The sequence below is a fragment of the Tachypleus tridentatus genome, chromosome 8 (assembly GCF_004210375.1).
Source record: "Tachypleus tridentatus isolate NWPU-2018 chromosome 8, ASM421037v1, whole genome shotgun sequence".
Taxonomy (NCBI): domain Eukaryota; kingdom Metazoa; phylum Arthropoda; class Merostomata; order Xiphosura; family Limulidae; genus Tachypleus; species Tachypleus tridentatus.
This window is the reverse complement of record NC_134832.1, coordinates 85,442,742-85,457,865: the sequence shown is the minus strand read 5'-3', so window position 1 is coordinate 85,457,865 and position 15,124 is coordinate 85,442,742. Positions and strand designations below refer to the sequence as shown.

The 15,124-nt window shown below is 33.7% G+C and overlaps 1 protein-coding gene across 3 annotated transcripts in view; it reads left to right on the top strand.

The window, feature by feature from the left end:
- The window catches only part of LOC143222834 (BCL11 transcription factor A-like), a 114,548-nt gene that overhangs the window by 89,433 nt on the left and 9,991 nt on the right, over positions 1-15,124 (top strand). For 2 of the 3 annotated variants that reach the window (XM_076449916.1, XM_076449917.1), the window contains exon 2: positions 7,745-8,215. The exons of the other annotated variant lie outside the window; for it this stretch is intronic. In XM_076449916.1, coding sequence (XP_076306031.1) covers positions 7,745-8,215 — 471 coding nt within the window. The remainder of the gene's footprint in view (positions 1-7,744; positions 8,216-15,124) is intronic. 3 annotated transcript variants of the gene reach the window in all.

Here is a 15,124-nt window from a genome sequence, read left to right as displayed (position 1 = left end):
TACTTTAAAAGTAGAAATACGTTTACACTAAACCTTGCACATGAAGTAAAAGACGTGGAACTGTAAAACGTGTATACCTGCAATTATACTTTTCTTTCTTTCATTTACTTCTTTTCTTCAATACACAAGAAGTACAAAATGTTGTTAAAAGCTTCTTCATGATTCACGAAGCTTTAACCGCTCATGTAATTAATAACACGAATCTAGAAAATATTGACGTTTCATCTTTGACTAAATAAGAAACATGTCCCCTCATTGGTGATATATATATGTTAGATATAAACCTATTTACATAAGAACTTCAAGCATGTTATTTATTTTAATATTTTTATTTAGTTTACTTATAATAAGAAATTCTTAATAATCATTGTCACTAGAGTCAAACTTTATTGAAATTGCGAAAATATTGTGTAATATTTAAGATGAAAACTCGCGAAAAAACTTAATTTCAGTCGCAAAGAGAATACTTGTACCAGCAGTAGTGTATCTTTATTATCTTTCAACCGCAGAATTTATAAAACTGTTTTAATGTCGTTAAGATCTTGCGATTTGATATGATTTTTATAGTGTTTTAGATCTGTAACAACCCTGAATTCTTATGGAACTGACCTCAGATGTTTAGAAAGTATGCGTGTATATTTTAGCTCTAGTACCACATGAAAGACTATACACTCTAGGTATTATTAGAGATAATAGACTAAAAATGAAATCTGAGCACTAGTTTGAAAAGTTGTTAAGTAAGCTCAGGAGAGTAAAAACAGAAAAAACAAGATATAAATAACAAGCCAAACAATACACTGCTGGCCAAAATCTTAAGACCACTGAACATAAAGAAAAACTATGCATTTTACGTTGTTAGACTCAACCACTTATTTGAGTAGAGCTTCGAAAGATGAAAATAAAAAAAGGAAAATAAAAATAAAACACTTTTTTAGCATTTAACAGGGAAAATGTGAACACTATGAAATTTGTCTAAATACTAGCTGGTCAAAAGTTTAAGACCATACAGAAACGAAGCGTTAATCGGTGAACAGGTAACGAAATTTAGTCATCTATGTTCAAGCATTAGCGTTGTCAACATCTCCCACTGACATCTCCTGTGTTACATTGGGTAAAAACATGGCAAAGGCTAAAAAGTTGACAGAGTTTGAACGTGGCAGAATTGTCGAACTGCAAAAGCAAGGTCTCTCTCAACGTGCCATCACTGCTGAGATTGGGCGTAGTAAAACTGCTGTTGCAAATTTCTTAAAAGACCCTGAGGGATACGTAACAAAAATTTCAAGAGGTTGGCCCATGAAAATTTCGCCGGCGTTGAGCAGGAGGATTCGACGGGTCGTCCGGCAAGACACCAGCTGATTAAGACCCTTACGGACGCAGAATGCAGCTCAGGAACAATAAGGCGGCATCTACGAGAGAAAGGCTTTATAAACCGTAAACGTCTTCAAAGGCCATGCCTCCTTCCACACCACGAAACAGCTTGGTTAAACTTTGCTGAGAAGCATTAAACATGGGACATAGAAAAGTGGGCGAAGGTTTTGTTCTCTGATGAGAAACAATTTAATCTGGATGGTCCAGATGGCTTCCAACGTTACTGGCACGATAAGGATATCTCACCGGAGACATTTTCTACACGACACAGTGGAGGAGGTTCCATCATGATCTGGGGTTCTTTCTCCTTCCATGTAACAATGAAGCTTTAAATTATACAGGGACGTCAAATAGCAGCTGGCTACATTGGCATGTTGGAGAGTGCATCCATATTGACTGAAGGCTCTCGCTTGTGTGGAAATGACTGGATCTTTCAGCAGAACAACGCTGCAATCCACAATGCCCGCAGAACAAATAACTTTTTCATGGCGAATAATGTAATTCTTTTGGACCATCCAGCGAGTTCGCCTGAAATGAGCCTCATTGAAAATGTTTGGGGGGGATGGCAAAAAAAGTCTATAGGAATAGACGTCAATTCCAAACAGTGCATGATCTTCATGAAACCATCTTCAACACTTGGAATAGCATTCCAGCCAGCCTTCTGCAAACGCTTATATCGACCATACCAAAGCAAATGTTTGAAGTTATTCGCAATGACGGCCGTGCAACTCACTACTGAGACCTCTTGTTGGGCATTTCCTACCCTGTTTAGGACTTCTTTTTGGTATGGTATAAAAATTTTGACCAACTAGTATTTAGGCTAATTTCATAGTGTTCATATTTTCCCTATTAAATGCTAAAAAGTTTTTTATTTTTATTTTCCCTTTTCTTATTTTCTTATTTCGAAGCTCTACTCAAATAAGTGGTTGAGTCCAGCAACGCAAAATGCATATTTTTTCTTTATGTTCATTGACCTTAAGATTTTGGCCAGCAGTGTATACTCAGACTTTAAAAGAAGACTTATTTGTGTTTTATGCATAATAATTTAAACATGTCATATATATTTTGATTTATTTCTCTGTGTTCCAGTTTCTATCTTGTTATATTCGACGTCACAAGCAAAAAGCAGACACAAATAAGATAAAGAACGTAGAATCCTAAGGTGTGATTCACAGACATGTACAAAAACTGTGAATGTCAGAAAAAATACGCTGTAAAAACGGAAATTTCTTGATTTCGTAAATTGTATAACATTCGTGTTAATTTGGTTTGAATTTCGTGCAAAGCTATACGAGAGATATCTGCGCTAGCCATCTCTAATTTTGCAGTGTAAGACAGCAAGTAAGGGAAGGCAGCAAATCATTATCACCCACCGCCAACTTTTGGGCTACTTATGTACCAACGGATAGTGGGATTGACCGTCACACTATCACGTTCCACGGGCGAAAGGGTGAGAATGTTTGGTGCGACGGGGATTTGAACCCACGTCCCTCACATTAGGAGTCGAGTGCCTTAACCATCTGGCTATGCCAGGCCTTGGGGTTAGTCTGCGATACTGAACCAAGATATTCATATTTTTTTTTCTGATGGATTAGCGGTAAGTTTACAGATATATAACGCTAAAATACGATGCTCAATTCCTCATGTTGAACAGATTGCCGATAGGCCACTGTGTAGTTTTGCACTAAAACAACAACAGTTTAATTTATTCATATTTTTCTTTCGTCGTCACAACGTGTTTTCCGGTTTGCGCATGTACAACGTTAAAATGTGAAATCGATTCCTGGTGAAAGATACAGCAGATGACCTTGTGTGTTTTTGTTATAAACAAACAAAATTTCTACAAAAGTCTAGTGGTGGGGAAAGACCCACAAACATTTTTATTGTGAGAATAAACAACAATAAACAATAAATTAGATGTAATGCCATAATATGATTCACACACCTAACTTAACTTAAGGTTAAAGACGCTACACACACATACACATCAGCTTTCTCTAAACTCAATGACATTAATGTTATTGGTTGTAATACTAAAAATGCATTTAAACGTTATTATGAGTACTAATTATTTTTATTAACTTTATGCTTACGAATATCATTCTGAACTATTAGCTTAGTTTATAGACTTAGGACTAGCTTAAGCTTTCAAAAGTGGCTGGACCTCGTGCAGTTTTATTCGTATTACGGTTGAAACTATTATTGATACCAATGGTATTCAACTGATGATTTAATGAATTCTAATCATTGCAAGGGTTTAGTTTTCTGATGGTTGGATTTATGACACTATGTAAGTGCTTTAAGCTCATTTTATCGACTTCATCAATGCATATGCTATTAATAAATATTTAAATTGTTATTTTAATAGAAAATAAAGATATCAAAGATTTAGAACATAAAACCTGTCATGGTTTTTGGTTATAATTCACTTAAAGACATCATGAAAGTAAAACTGTTGTTACAAGATTTGTGTTTACTTGCTAATAATTATAAACACAAGTTTTAAATGATCAAACAAAGCAGTCATCACACTTGTATCTAACATGTACCATTAGCAATAGTTATGATAAAATCATCTCAGTTAACCCACTGTCGGTCAGCAGACACTGAACTCAACCTAAGCAATACGAGAGTGGGAGGCTTGGGAAGTGGGAGTAGCAACATATTTGGTAGTCGTTTTTGTACCGTTTTATTTTCTCTATTTTGGGTATATCTGCTGAGGTGGTGATCTCTGCTCGAAAGGTTTTGCAACGTTTCAAAGGTGGGGCACTTTAAGCCAGCTGAACTTGTGTTCATTTTGACTTTCCACCTCCTCTCACCTTCCCCTACTCTACCCGTCTACTCGGAGTAGTGATCTACAAGTAACTGGCTGTCTTCATAGCCTACTTGTCACTACGACTTCTCCGTTATTAGGTAGGGTAGGAACACCATATTAAAAGGTTCACACATTAGGTTTCTTCGTCCTGTGTTTCCTTCTCATAAACCTGTTGGCCAAGGTTCTATCTCTGTTACACCACTTCTACCCACGTCAAGTTTCAACAATATACATAACCTGAGTTTCCTGTAATCATGCATGTTTCATCAGAGTTTATAATAATAACACGCGTGCACTACGTGAGATACAAAATAACAGGCACAAAATAAATTACCTGACAGATGCTATGAAAGGGCAATCTTACAATAGTAGATACTGCCAAATAACCAGCCACACATTATATTTGTAGTACATAGAGTACAAGGTTACAAACTGCTCAGGATATAAATACACACATATATATATATATATGTACTGCAGTTCTATTAAAGAGTTTACGTAAATACAAATGATATTTAAGTTTATTAATACTTATTTAACATTACACCTGTCATTCTTCCTTGAGGTTTTTCTTTGTCTTGTTTTCGCGTTAAGTTACACAATAACTCTCTATCTGTTGTCCACCGCGAGGAAACGAACTCACCAAAAGTGTTTTATTCTTAATGAAACTTATTTAAGTGAAGAGCGTGTGTTTTTCTTATAGTAAAGCCGCATCGGGCTATCTGCTAAGCCCACCGAGAGGAATCGAACCGCTGATTTTAGCGTTATAAATCCAAAGACTTACCGCTGTACTAGCGGGGGGCATTGAGTGAAGAAAATAAAAGTGACAACACAAATATATGTGAATTTGTATTAAATTTCTATCAAATACATGCAATATAACAAAGTATATCTGGTAAGAGAAAAACGGTAAAGGGCCAATTTCAGCTGAGAACTGTTAGAAATCACCATAATTAAAAATAAAATGGAATATGATGATCACAATAAAAATAACATCTGTTAATTTTCCTTCTTTTAACAACTGCATTTAGCATCTTGTTTTGAGATGGCTATCTGTATTAAACAAACATTTCTTTCTTGGTTTAATCGGACCAAAACGAGAAATGCAAATGAAAAACAAATAACTTGCTTTAGTGTACATTTGAAATTATAATTATTATTTTCGTAACATTAGTATCGAAGTTATAATACGGAACTGTAATTATATTCAAAATGAAAAGCAGCGTCATTATTTCTTTTAATTAAAACATAATTAGGGACAGTTTAATTATGGTAACCTGCTCACTTTCCTGAGTTAAATCACAATAAGCTCTTAAAACTGCCGTGGCAACTGAAAAGCAATCTTACTGATATTATTGATTTCATGTTTGTTTTCATCAAAACTCCTCAGTAGCTCAACGGGTAAACCTGAATGTTTGTAACTACAAACATCAAATTTCGATACCCGCTATAATCATAGACAGCCCTTTGTGTAGTTTTGTGCTTAACAACAAACAAACAGATGTTTATAATAAGCCGCTTTTCTTACAATTCTTTATCTTCCATACCGATATAACATTGAGTTACGAAAGAAATCGATACAAATTTTAAATCGTTTTTAATAAGTGTATGTTAATGATTAATCTTCATATTAGAATATTTCAGCATTTAAGTGTAAAATGTGATTTTACGTTTCTTTTACGTCTCTGTTTTAAACACGGCTTTTATTGGGCCATTTTTATTCAACTTATATTGTCAAGAGCTTTCAGTATAATAATATTAACAAGACACTTTACTAAGATACTTAAATTTTTAACACAAATACGTATATGTAACACTCAACTGCACGCACACACGCGTATACATATATATTATCTTTGAACTTTCTCTACTGAAATGTGCTTAATAACAAAATTATCAATACTCATTATTAATTAGATTGATTTGTATATTTGCCACACACTTGTACATAATGTTAAGTAACACCAATTAGGTAACATGTCGTACCGGTAATAGGATCGTAAAAATTCTGTAGTGGAAATGACACTAATGGTAAAGATCTCACAGCTGTTTTATTAGGACAAAAATATTAAGCACAGTTGAAAACTGTATACATATCATTCAGCATATTTGTACAAGACAACTGACTGTATGAAGTTAAAAAATCATGTAGTATATGGGGTTTTGATATTGATTTTACACTAACTGAGAACTTCGCTATTTTGTAGTGAAAAAGACAATAGAACTAATAACATCATTTTACAGGTAAAATTCAGCGGAATTTTTTTTATTTCACTTCATTGAATTTTTCTTTAACTTGTTACTGGATATTATTTCTTTAGTTTCTGTGATATATTTTTATAACTTGTTACGTGTATCTAGCAATAACACAGACCTGCAATGGTTTTATTGTATAAACATTTTTACATGTTTACAGCAAATTCTGTAAACTCAATCTGAAAGTATTTTGCCATCATGCACAGATTTTTTTTTACAAGAGTGAAATATTTTCATTGAGATCGGTAAAATTTTAATTTACTTAAAACGTTGACAACCATTGGTTTTGTAGCTCAATAGCGACGTGAGTCTTATCAATTGTTCTAGATTCCAAACATAACAAATATAATATTAATAAAATATGTTCATAGAGATAAACGAATAATAACTTGATCTAAGTAAGAGTTTTTTTTCTTCCAAATTTGTAGCAAATCCTTATATGATAGAAAGAAATTAATATATATTTTTTTAAATATGTGTAGCTAAATTATAGAAAATCCATTACCAAAAAAACCAAAAGATTGTTGTTGTTGTTTTGAATTGGGCGCAAAGCTATACGAGGGCTATCTGCGAAAACGGTTCCTAATTTAGCAGTGTAAGACTAGAGGGAAGGCAACTAGTCATCACCACCCACAGCCAACTCTTGGGCTACTGTTTTACCAACGAATAGGGAGAGTGATCGCAACATTATAACGTCCCCACGGTTGAAAGGGCGAGCATGTTTGGTGTGACGGGGATTCGAACCCGCGAGCCCCGGAATACGAGTCAAACTCCTTAACCCACCTGGCCATGCCGGGCCTGCGGCAGTTGGTACCACATACTTCACTGTGTAACAGTGTAGAGCTTAGCGTCTGTTTTTAAAGCATTCCAGTGTTTTTAAAAATGGAATGTATAAAAAGAACATTGTGATTAAGACAATTTTGTAACAATGGAAACACACAGTCAATCTGAAATTCATTCAAGTGTCTAAAAACGCATTCTTTATAAAAAATTATTTTTATTGGCCCTACGTTTTTCGACACTTTAATTACTGCCCTAGGTTAATTTACAAACTACAATTATCTTGTTAAAATTAACTCGATCGAACTGTTCGTACATCATGTTCCTGGACCTTTTCTAAGATACGTAAATTCATAATTTAATATTCATTTCAATTATCCTCATATTTTCTTATCAAAATATTTTTAGTCGTATAGATGTCACCTTCTCTTCGCTGACGTATTGTAATTTTATTCTTTATAAACAAACAAAAAAGAAGAAAATAAGATAAGCCTTAATACTAACATTTGGTTTTGTTTCCAACAGCTGACCCGGTCATTCTCCAAGACGTTTTAACATGTGGCGTGTGCCAGAAAGAATTTGTCTTATCAGACATCGTAAAATTTATTCAGCACAAAGTGCATAATTGTAATAAGGAAAACTGTGTATATTATAATGGTGGCGACATTGGTGGAATTAAAGAAAATGATGACAGTAGTAATGCCTTTCAATTAAAGCAGCCAACCATGTCTGCTACGATTAGTAAAATGGACCTTGGGTTGTCCAGTTTTCCAAAGAAACTCGAGAAAACTCGTCGCAGTCCGGTATTAGCTTTAGACTCTTTCAATGACGCCAGACATAAAACCAGACTTGATGCTGATCGATTAAAAAACAACTTGCCCTCCAACTTAGAGGAAAATTTCAAGAAGAAGAAAAGTAATTCAGAAGAACCTCCTGTAGAGGATGCGCACAAAGAGGGATGTGTGATAGATGCAGACACTAACACGACCTCCACAGGTTAGCCCAATATAATTTTACGTAAATTAATTATATGTATTTCTGTGTACACCCATACTCTTGGGCTAAGCTTTAAACATGCGTCTTCATTTGTTTTTGTGAAGATACCACAATGTTTGTACTAAAGTGAATTCTTACACAAATAAGAAAACAATTGTATTTGGCATCAAATTGGTTTTAGGGTAAAACTAAGTAAAAAAAAAAAACAGCTGTTGATGAGAAAGACTTTACTGTTTCAGAGAATAATTCTGTAATTTGGCGTTTCCGATGAACCGGTTGCGGTTTTGAAATGCACAGTGAGTGTGAAAAATGTCACTATACCTGTAATACTTATGCAGTTGGTATTATAAGGTTAGGACTACTGAAATTATTGCAAAGTCAACTGAAATCAAATTAATTATTGTTTGTTTGAAAGTAAACCGTTATAAACTAAACTATAAAAGAAACTTCAAATCACTCTTGCTCTAGTTTCTGTATTTTTCTTAATTTTAAAAGTATTCGATGAGTGGCTTGTCTCTAATTTTTACAATCTTATAATAGTTCTGTGCAAGTTACCGTTACGAATACTGGGTGCTGTAAACCTCTTGCTATTTGATTAAAATATCGATTGTAAACGTTTTGTTTATTTTCTGAGCAGAATATCAACTTTAGACTTTTTCTTATTTCAAATGATTTAGGTTTTAATTACGATCCGAAATAGGTAATTTTTGTATAGATCATTTTCCAATAGCTTTGGTTTGGTTAATGATGTTTCTGAAGTTTTTGGACGTTTTCTTATTTAAAAGAGAGATGAAGTAAACGCACGTGATATATTTTAATGCATTCCGACACATACAGTTATTATCAATAAAATCTAATGTTATTAACACTTGTCAAGTGTATGGGGTATGGTATCTAAAATACATTATTTTTAATAAACAATGTTCCATAAGCGGTACATTTTATTAATTTGCTCCAAGACATCAGTATAAAATATATTAGGGTAAAAGATGTTCGCTCTGCTGCATTGCTTTAATGGCTCTTTCATAATTTATAGAGTCCCCAGTATACCAATCAGTATTATAAACAATTACATATATAGCTACCCCAAAGATATCTGTACCAGAAAAAAAAAAATTAGAAAATTCGTCCGTGGAACCTGGGCTCGAACACCATTTTTGGTCTCGTTAGTTTGTAGGTGAGGGTAAAATATAATTTTAAGACGTGGCATCTCGAGTTTCCGAAGTAAAACAGGAACACACAAGCTAATTCCACATTCTAGTTCAACGACCTTAAAACCTATTATTAAGCCTCCATTATACCTGAAGGACATTTTGGGACTGTTTTAACCTCCCTTAATACCTCCATATTGATAAGAACACCCACCTAGGCCACCTAGAGTCTCTTTACCGAATTTGGTTCTACTAGCTCTAGAAATTATGAAGAGTTAGCTGAACATGCATACACACTAACAAGCTGATTAATATAGAATAGTCATTTCATTATTTTAAAAGGTTAACAGAACTAATGATATCTACAGTTTATACTTTACAGCCTTAGCATGTCTATTCAGTCTATAAATTCGAAGTTTTCACCTGAGTTTTTCATTTGTTTTTAATAAGATAATTGACGAAACACTGCCTTCAAGATAAGGTTCTTGGGTCATTGAATAGCTATTGGGCTATTCATGAATCATTCACTTTTGTCTACTTCTGTTTTAACCATTTTACGTAAATTCTGGATTCATTCTTCAAAGTAGTATTCGTTTCTTCATTGTTCATTCTTATTCCTATAAAGTAAAAGGCAAATACGACTAAAAATGAAAACTATTAATATTTCTCTTCTTTTTTTACTTGGACGATTGTGTAACCCACGCGAACAACCCACCTATACTTTTACAGGGTTATGAGGATATAGTTCAATAACATTTTAATGACTCTAGCAAGAGTTGTGCTTTACTTTCACGAGGTATGCTTTATTAACATTTTTACAACTCTAACATGAAATGTGCTTTACTTTCATAAGCGTGCGGTTTATTAACATTTTAATGATTTTATCATGAACTCTGCTTTACCTTTATTAATTTATGATTTATTAACAATTAAATGGCTCTAGCACAAGCTATGTTTTATGTTTACAAGCTTATGATTTATTATCATTTTAGTAACTCTAGCATGAACGTACTTTTTTTTGTAAGGTTATGACTCACTAACGTTTTAATGACTCTATCACGAACTGTACTTTATGTACAAACTATACAAGGTTATGAGGTTATTAACGCTTTAGTATCTCTAGTGTGAAGGTGCTTTATTTTTACGAGGTTATGTTTATGAACACTATAATGACTACAGCACATCTAATTAGCTTGTGAAAAACCGTCCTCTCACCTGAGTGTTACCGGTGATAATGTTCTTCCGCTAGAGATAAGTTAGTATATCATTACCATTCGTGATAATCAGTGATTTGAGCACATTATAAACTAGGTTATGTAGCATAGTTTGATTGGCTCAATGAAAGTAAAACTCAAATGTGAATTTGTTCCAAAAATAACGAACCCAAAATTATATTAATTTGTTCTTTTACACGTATTATTTATCAGATAATGTTTTTTTATGTGCACCTGACGAGTTGTTATGTATCATACAAGTCCCAATATTTGTTTATTATTGAGTTTGAAGTAGCTAATGAGCATTTAATATATAAGTGCCTACACTGCCAATACGTCTATAATATCCAAACTGGTCTAACAAACCACGGAACTGAGAGATAGGCCACATCGGTAATAGATATGGCAGGTATAGTTCGGTTAACATAACATATTCTTTTCTTATTTCATTCATGAGTTCTTAGAATACACTTGAGTGAATATCTAATCTACGAAACAATTAATTTGATTAAACAAGCGTGATATTATATAACTGATATAATTTTAAAAGATACTGTTAATTTTCCTTTTCAAAGAATATGTTCTCTGACCAATCATAATTATGTAGTGATACGACATATATTCTCCATATCAGAAAAATGTGGCACTGCTACTACAGAAAAGAAACAAAGACGTGTGATTATAATTTTAACGTAGTTATTCTTATCAACACTTTTGTTACATTTTTTTAAATGTGCTATTTTTTCTTCACTTCACATTAGTTACTGGAATCATTATAACCGACGCCATTTTTACTGGACGCTATTCCAACTAACCATTAATCTTACAACTTTATTTTAAAAAAAATCAATAAAAGGGGTATATTATTTGAGAGTACCAGGAAAAAATACTATATCATACAGGTTATTCTCACACGAAAATATATATGTGGTTTTGCTTGTTTCTTTGTTTGTTGTTAAGTGCAAAGCTATACAATGTGATGTGCTAACCACGGATTCTCGATTCGCAATCCGAGGATCGCAGGTTCAAATTCCCGTACCATCAAACATGCTTCTTCTTTCAACTATATTGTCATTTTAATGTGATGGTCAATCACATGGTAATAAAGTAGTCTAAGAGTAGGTGGTGGGTAATGATGACTAGCTGTCTGTCTTATACTGCTAAATAAGGGATGGCTAGCGCAGATAGCCCTCCTGTAGCTTTGCACTAGATTTAAAATAAGCTAGACCGAGCCAAGTCAACCCGGTTTAAAATCTTCATACTTAACACACTATGTGTTCACAGATGTGGTAAAAATGTTCTAAAAGTCCACCACGTTTATCTTTTTTCTTCTTAATATTTATTTCACAGATGTGGTAAAAATGTTCTAAAAGTCCACCACGTTTATCTTTTTTCTTCTTAATATTTATTTCTATTAACTGCAATACATAATGTTAAATTCCGGCTGATAACATGTTATATAGTGTAGTAAATGTTTTAAATATTTTAGTTACTTGTAGACAGACAATATAAAAAAGATTTTAAAAGCACAAAGTTCGAAAAGATGCCATTTTTGAGCTTTTTTGCCTTTATAAAAAGTACTGTATCAAATTCAATAAAGAGAAACGTAAAATGAGTTTTTTTTTAGATGCTTTCAACATTCCAACACTTTACGACTCTCGTTTGGGAATCAACGACTGCCATTTCAATTTCCAGACAAAATGATGGGATAAAAATTCCATAGCAATTTAGTTTGAACGTATAAGTAATAAAATGAATCGCATTTCTTTATTTTTTGTGATAATAGCATCAGAAGGATCTTAATGTATCACGTTAAATTTTATATTGCCTAACAACGTAATGGTTATTTAATTACATTAAGCCACGTGTACAACATGTTCCACCAAGAACGCTTCAACTTGTCATGATTAGCGACATTTCATCTTCTCCGCAACTATAAATAGGTTTCGGTTTTCTGGCATATAGGACTTCACACAAAGCTGTTAGTCTTAACATAATAATCTTCTCATGATAAAACTACTACTGCAAAAAGTAAGTGAATTAATTTACTAACAAACTAATTCTTAGTAAATAAATACTATACTATCGTAAGTTGGAAATAAATGTACTTCATGGAACTAAAAAAACACTTTCTGATTAAAAACCTGATATTTCCAAGTTCACTTTTAAAACAGGAAGATCTGCTTATCAAAAGCACTACCTAAAAATAAGACAGTTTTCCTGCAGATTTGGTATTAAATTAAGCAGTTACTAGATCGTATGATGTACTATCATTTTAACGCTGTTAAGGTGAGGAGGATGATATCCAGACAGTTTCACCGGAAAGTATGAACCTTCCTTTAGTTCTGTTGCCTTTTATGTTCTGTGAGTAGACCAAAAACAAAAACGCCTAGAACTTTCCTAAACCATTATGAATTTAAATAGTTTTGCTTCTCTGTAAGCTAATTACATCAAGTAAAGTAAAGCTTTGGTACAACTGTAATGATTCATTTAACAAAATTTCCTACGAAATTACATTCATAAACCCAGAAAATGCAGGTTACTATTTCGGTACTGGCCAAACATTGTCCTCTTATATGGGACAAAAAAAAATTTGTCTGATGACAACAACTTATCACAGATATGTTTGGTCTATTACCAACATAAAAAAAGTTGGAAATAACGTATGGGTGATGTCGGAAAATTGCTGTAAGCCATTTACAGATTTTCAACAGGTAAGGTTATGTACCTTTGTTGTGATCCTTGACTTGATTTCTAAGCCCCAACCCGAGATTTTAAAATACCCAATGTCAGTTCTACCCCTCTGATCTGTTTTAGGTATGGTGAGACTTTTACAGTGAAAAGTATTTCAAAATGGTGCTTTATTTCCTCTAATATTTCCAATAGATATTTAGTAAATGGTGTTTGTAGTTATTAGAATCTATACATAAATAATACAATCATCAGTAAAAACTACTTTAATACTATAAACACAAATTAGGAAAAACAAATGTATTACACAATACTTCATAATCGTATAATTTTGGCCTTATATATATGGTGGCCATATGTTCCGGGTTTACTGGTACAGTTCTGTTTTATGGTAGTTTGTTCCAGTGTACAAAACGTCCCGGTTTTTTGATAAAGACATCAAACTGTCATTTACATCGAATCACAAATGTAAGATGCTATTTGAATTACTCACTGTTGTAACCCTTACTATTCCAGCATCAGACTCTCTAAGTCTCATTTTTGAGCGGCGAAAAACCAGATCTGAGCGTAGAGACATTTAAGGCAGTGTCCATTGTCAAAACACACTTTACACAGTCATGTATTAAAAAAGTTCTAAAGTAATGCTAAAATCTGGAAGTATCGTTTGAAGATATTATAGATACTTAAAACAATCCAGGTGTGAACTGGCCTATTTTAAGGTGAATTGAATAAAATGAACAACCAAACATTTCTTATAACTTGACTATTTATCAAAACTGTTACGGAATATTTATAAGAACCCGCATGATTAGACGATAAGGGGCGCTCTAGTCGTGTGGCCTGGCATGGTCAAACGCGTAAGGCGTGCGACTCGTAATCCGAGGGTCGCGGATTCGCGCCCGCGTCGCGCTAAACATGCTCGCCCTCCCAGTCGTGGGGGTGTATAATGTGACGGTCAATCCCACTATTCGTTGGTAAAAGAGTAGCCCAAGAGTTGGCGGTGGGTGGTGATGGCTAGCTGCTTTCCCTCTAGTCTTACACTGCTAAATTAGGGACGACTAGCACAGATAGCCCTCGTGTAACTTTGTGCGAAATTCCAAAACAAACAAACAAACAAACGCTCTAGTCGACACCTTAGAATAGCGGGTTCAAATCCAAGTCGCACCAAATATGCTTGATTTATATTCTCCTACAAAACAGTTTTCAGAATTAATATTCTCAATATATTTTAGATAGAGTTTGACGACCATTGTAAAGTAATGTTACAAGACTATTTCTAGATGCAGCAACATAACTGTGTTCCAGTGTAGTGACGAGAGCGTTATAGAACGGGTGAAAACTTTCTAGTTACATTAATTCTTCTATGTACGGTATCTGAGCTTGTCTGGAATAATAGTTCTATGAAATATCATGCAGTAATAAATTAACTAGATCCATGTATGGCCAATATAGTTCCATCCGAAGAATAAATGTCTTCGAAAATGCTTAATATCAGAATTTCGAAGTTTAAAACAGAAAACAAACACGAAATCCTAAGGAAACAAAGCGTATTTTAACCTATTGTTTTAAATTATTAAGAGAGACTACGAATTTATAAGGTGATAAGCGACGAAACTGAAGCACGTCCCTAGTAGAGTGAGGGATATATAAGAGTGAGGCTACTTTTACAGCATGATTAGTACGATAATTAGCAGTGATTAATGTCGACTAACTCTTTTTTTTCAGACTACCAATTTAAAACTCGCGATAGCTTTGTGCAGGTAGTGTTTGTGTAGCTTAAACAAACAATTACTCGCTGATAATGAATATCCCATTTCAAAAAGACTGGTTTGAGATGAGAACTACAAATAATC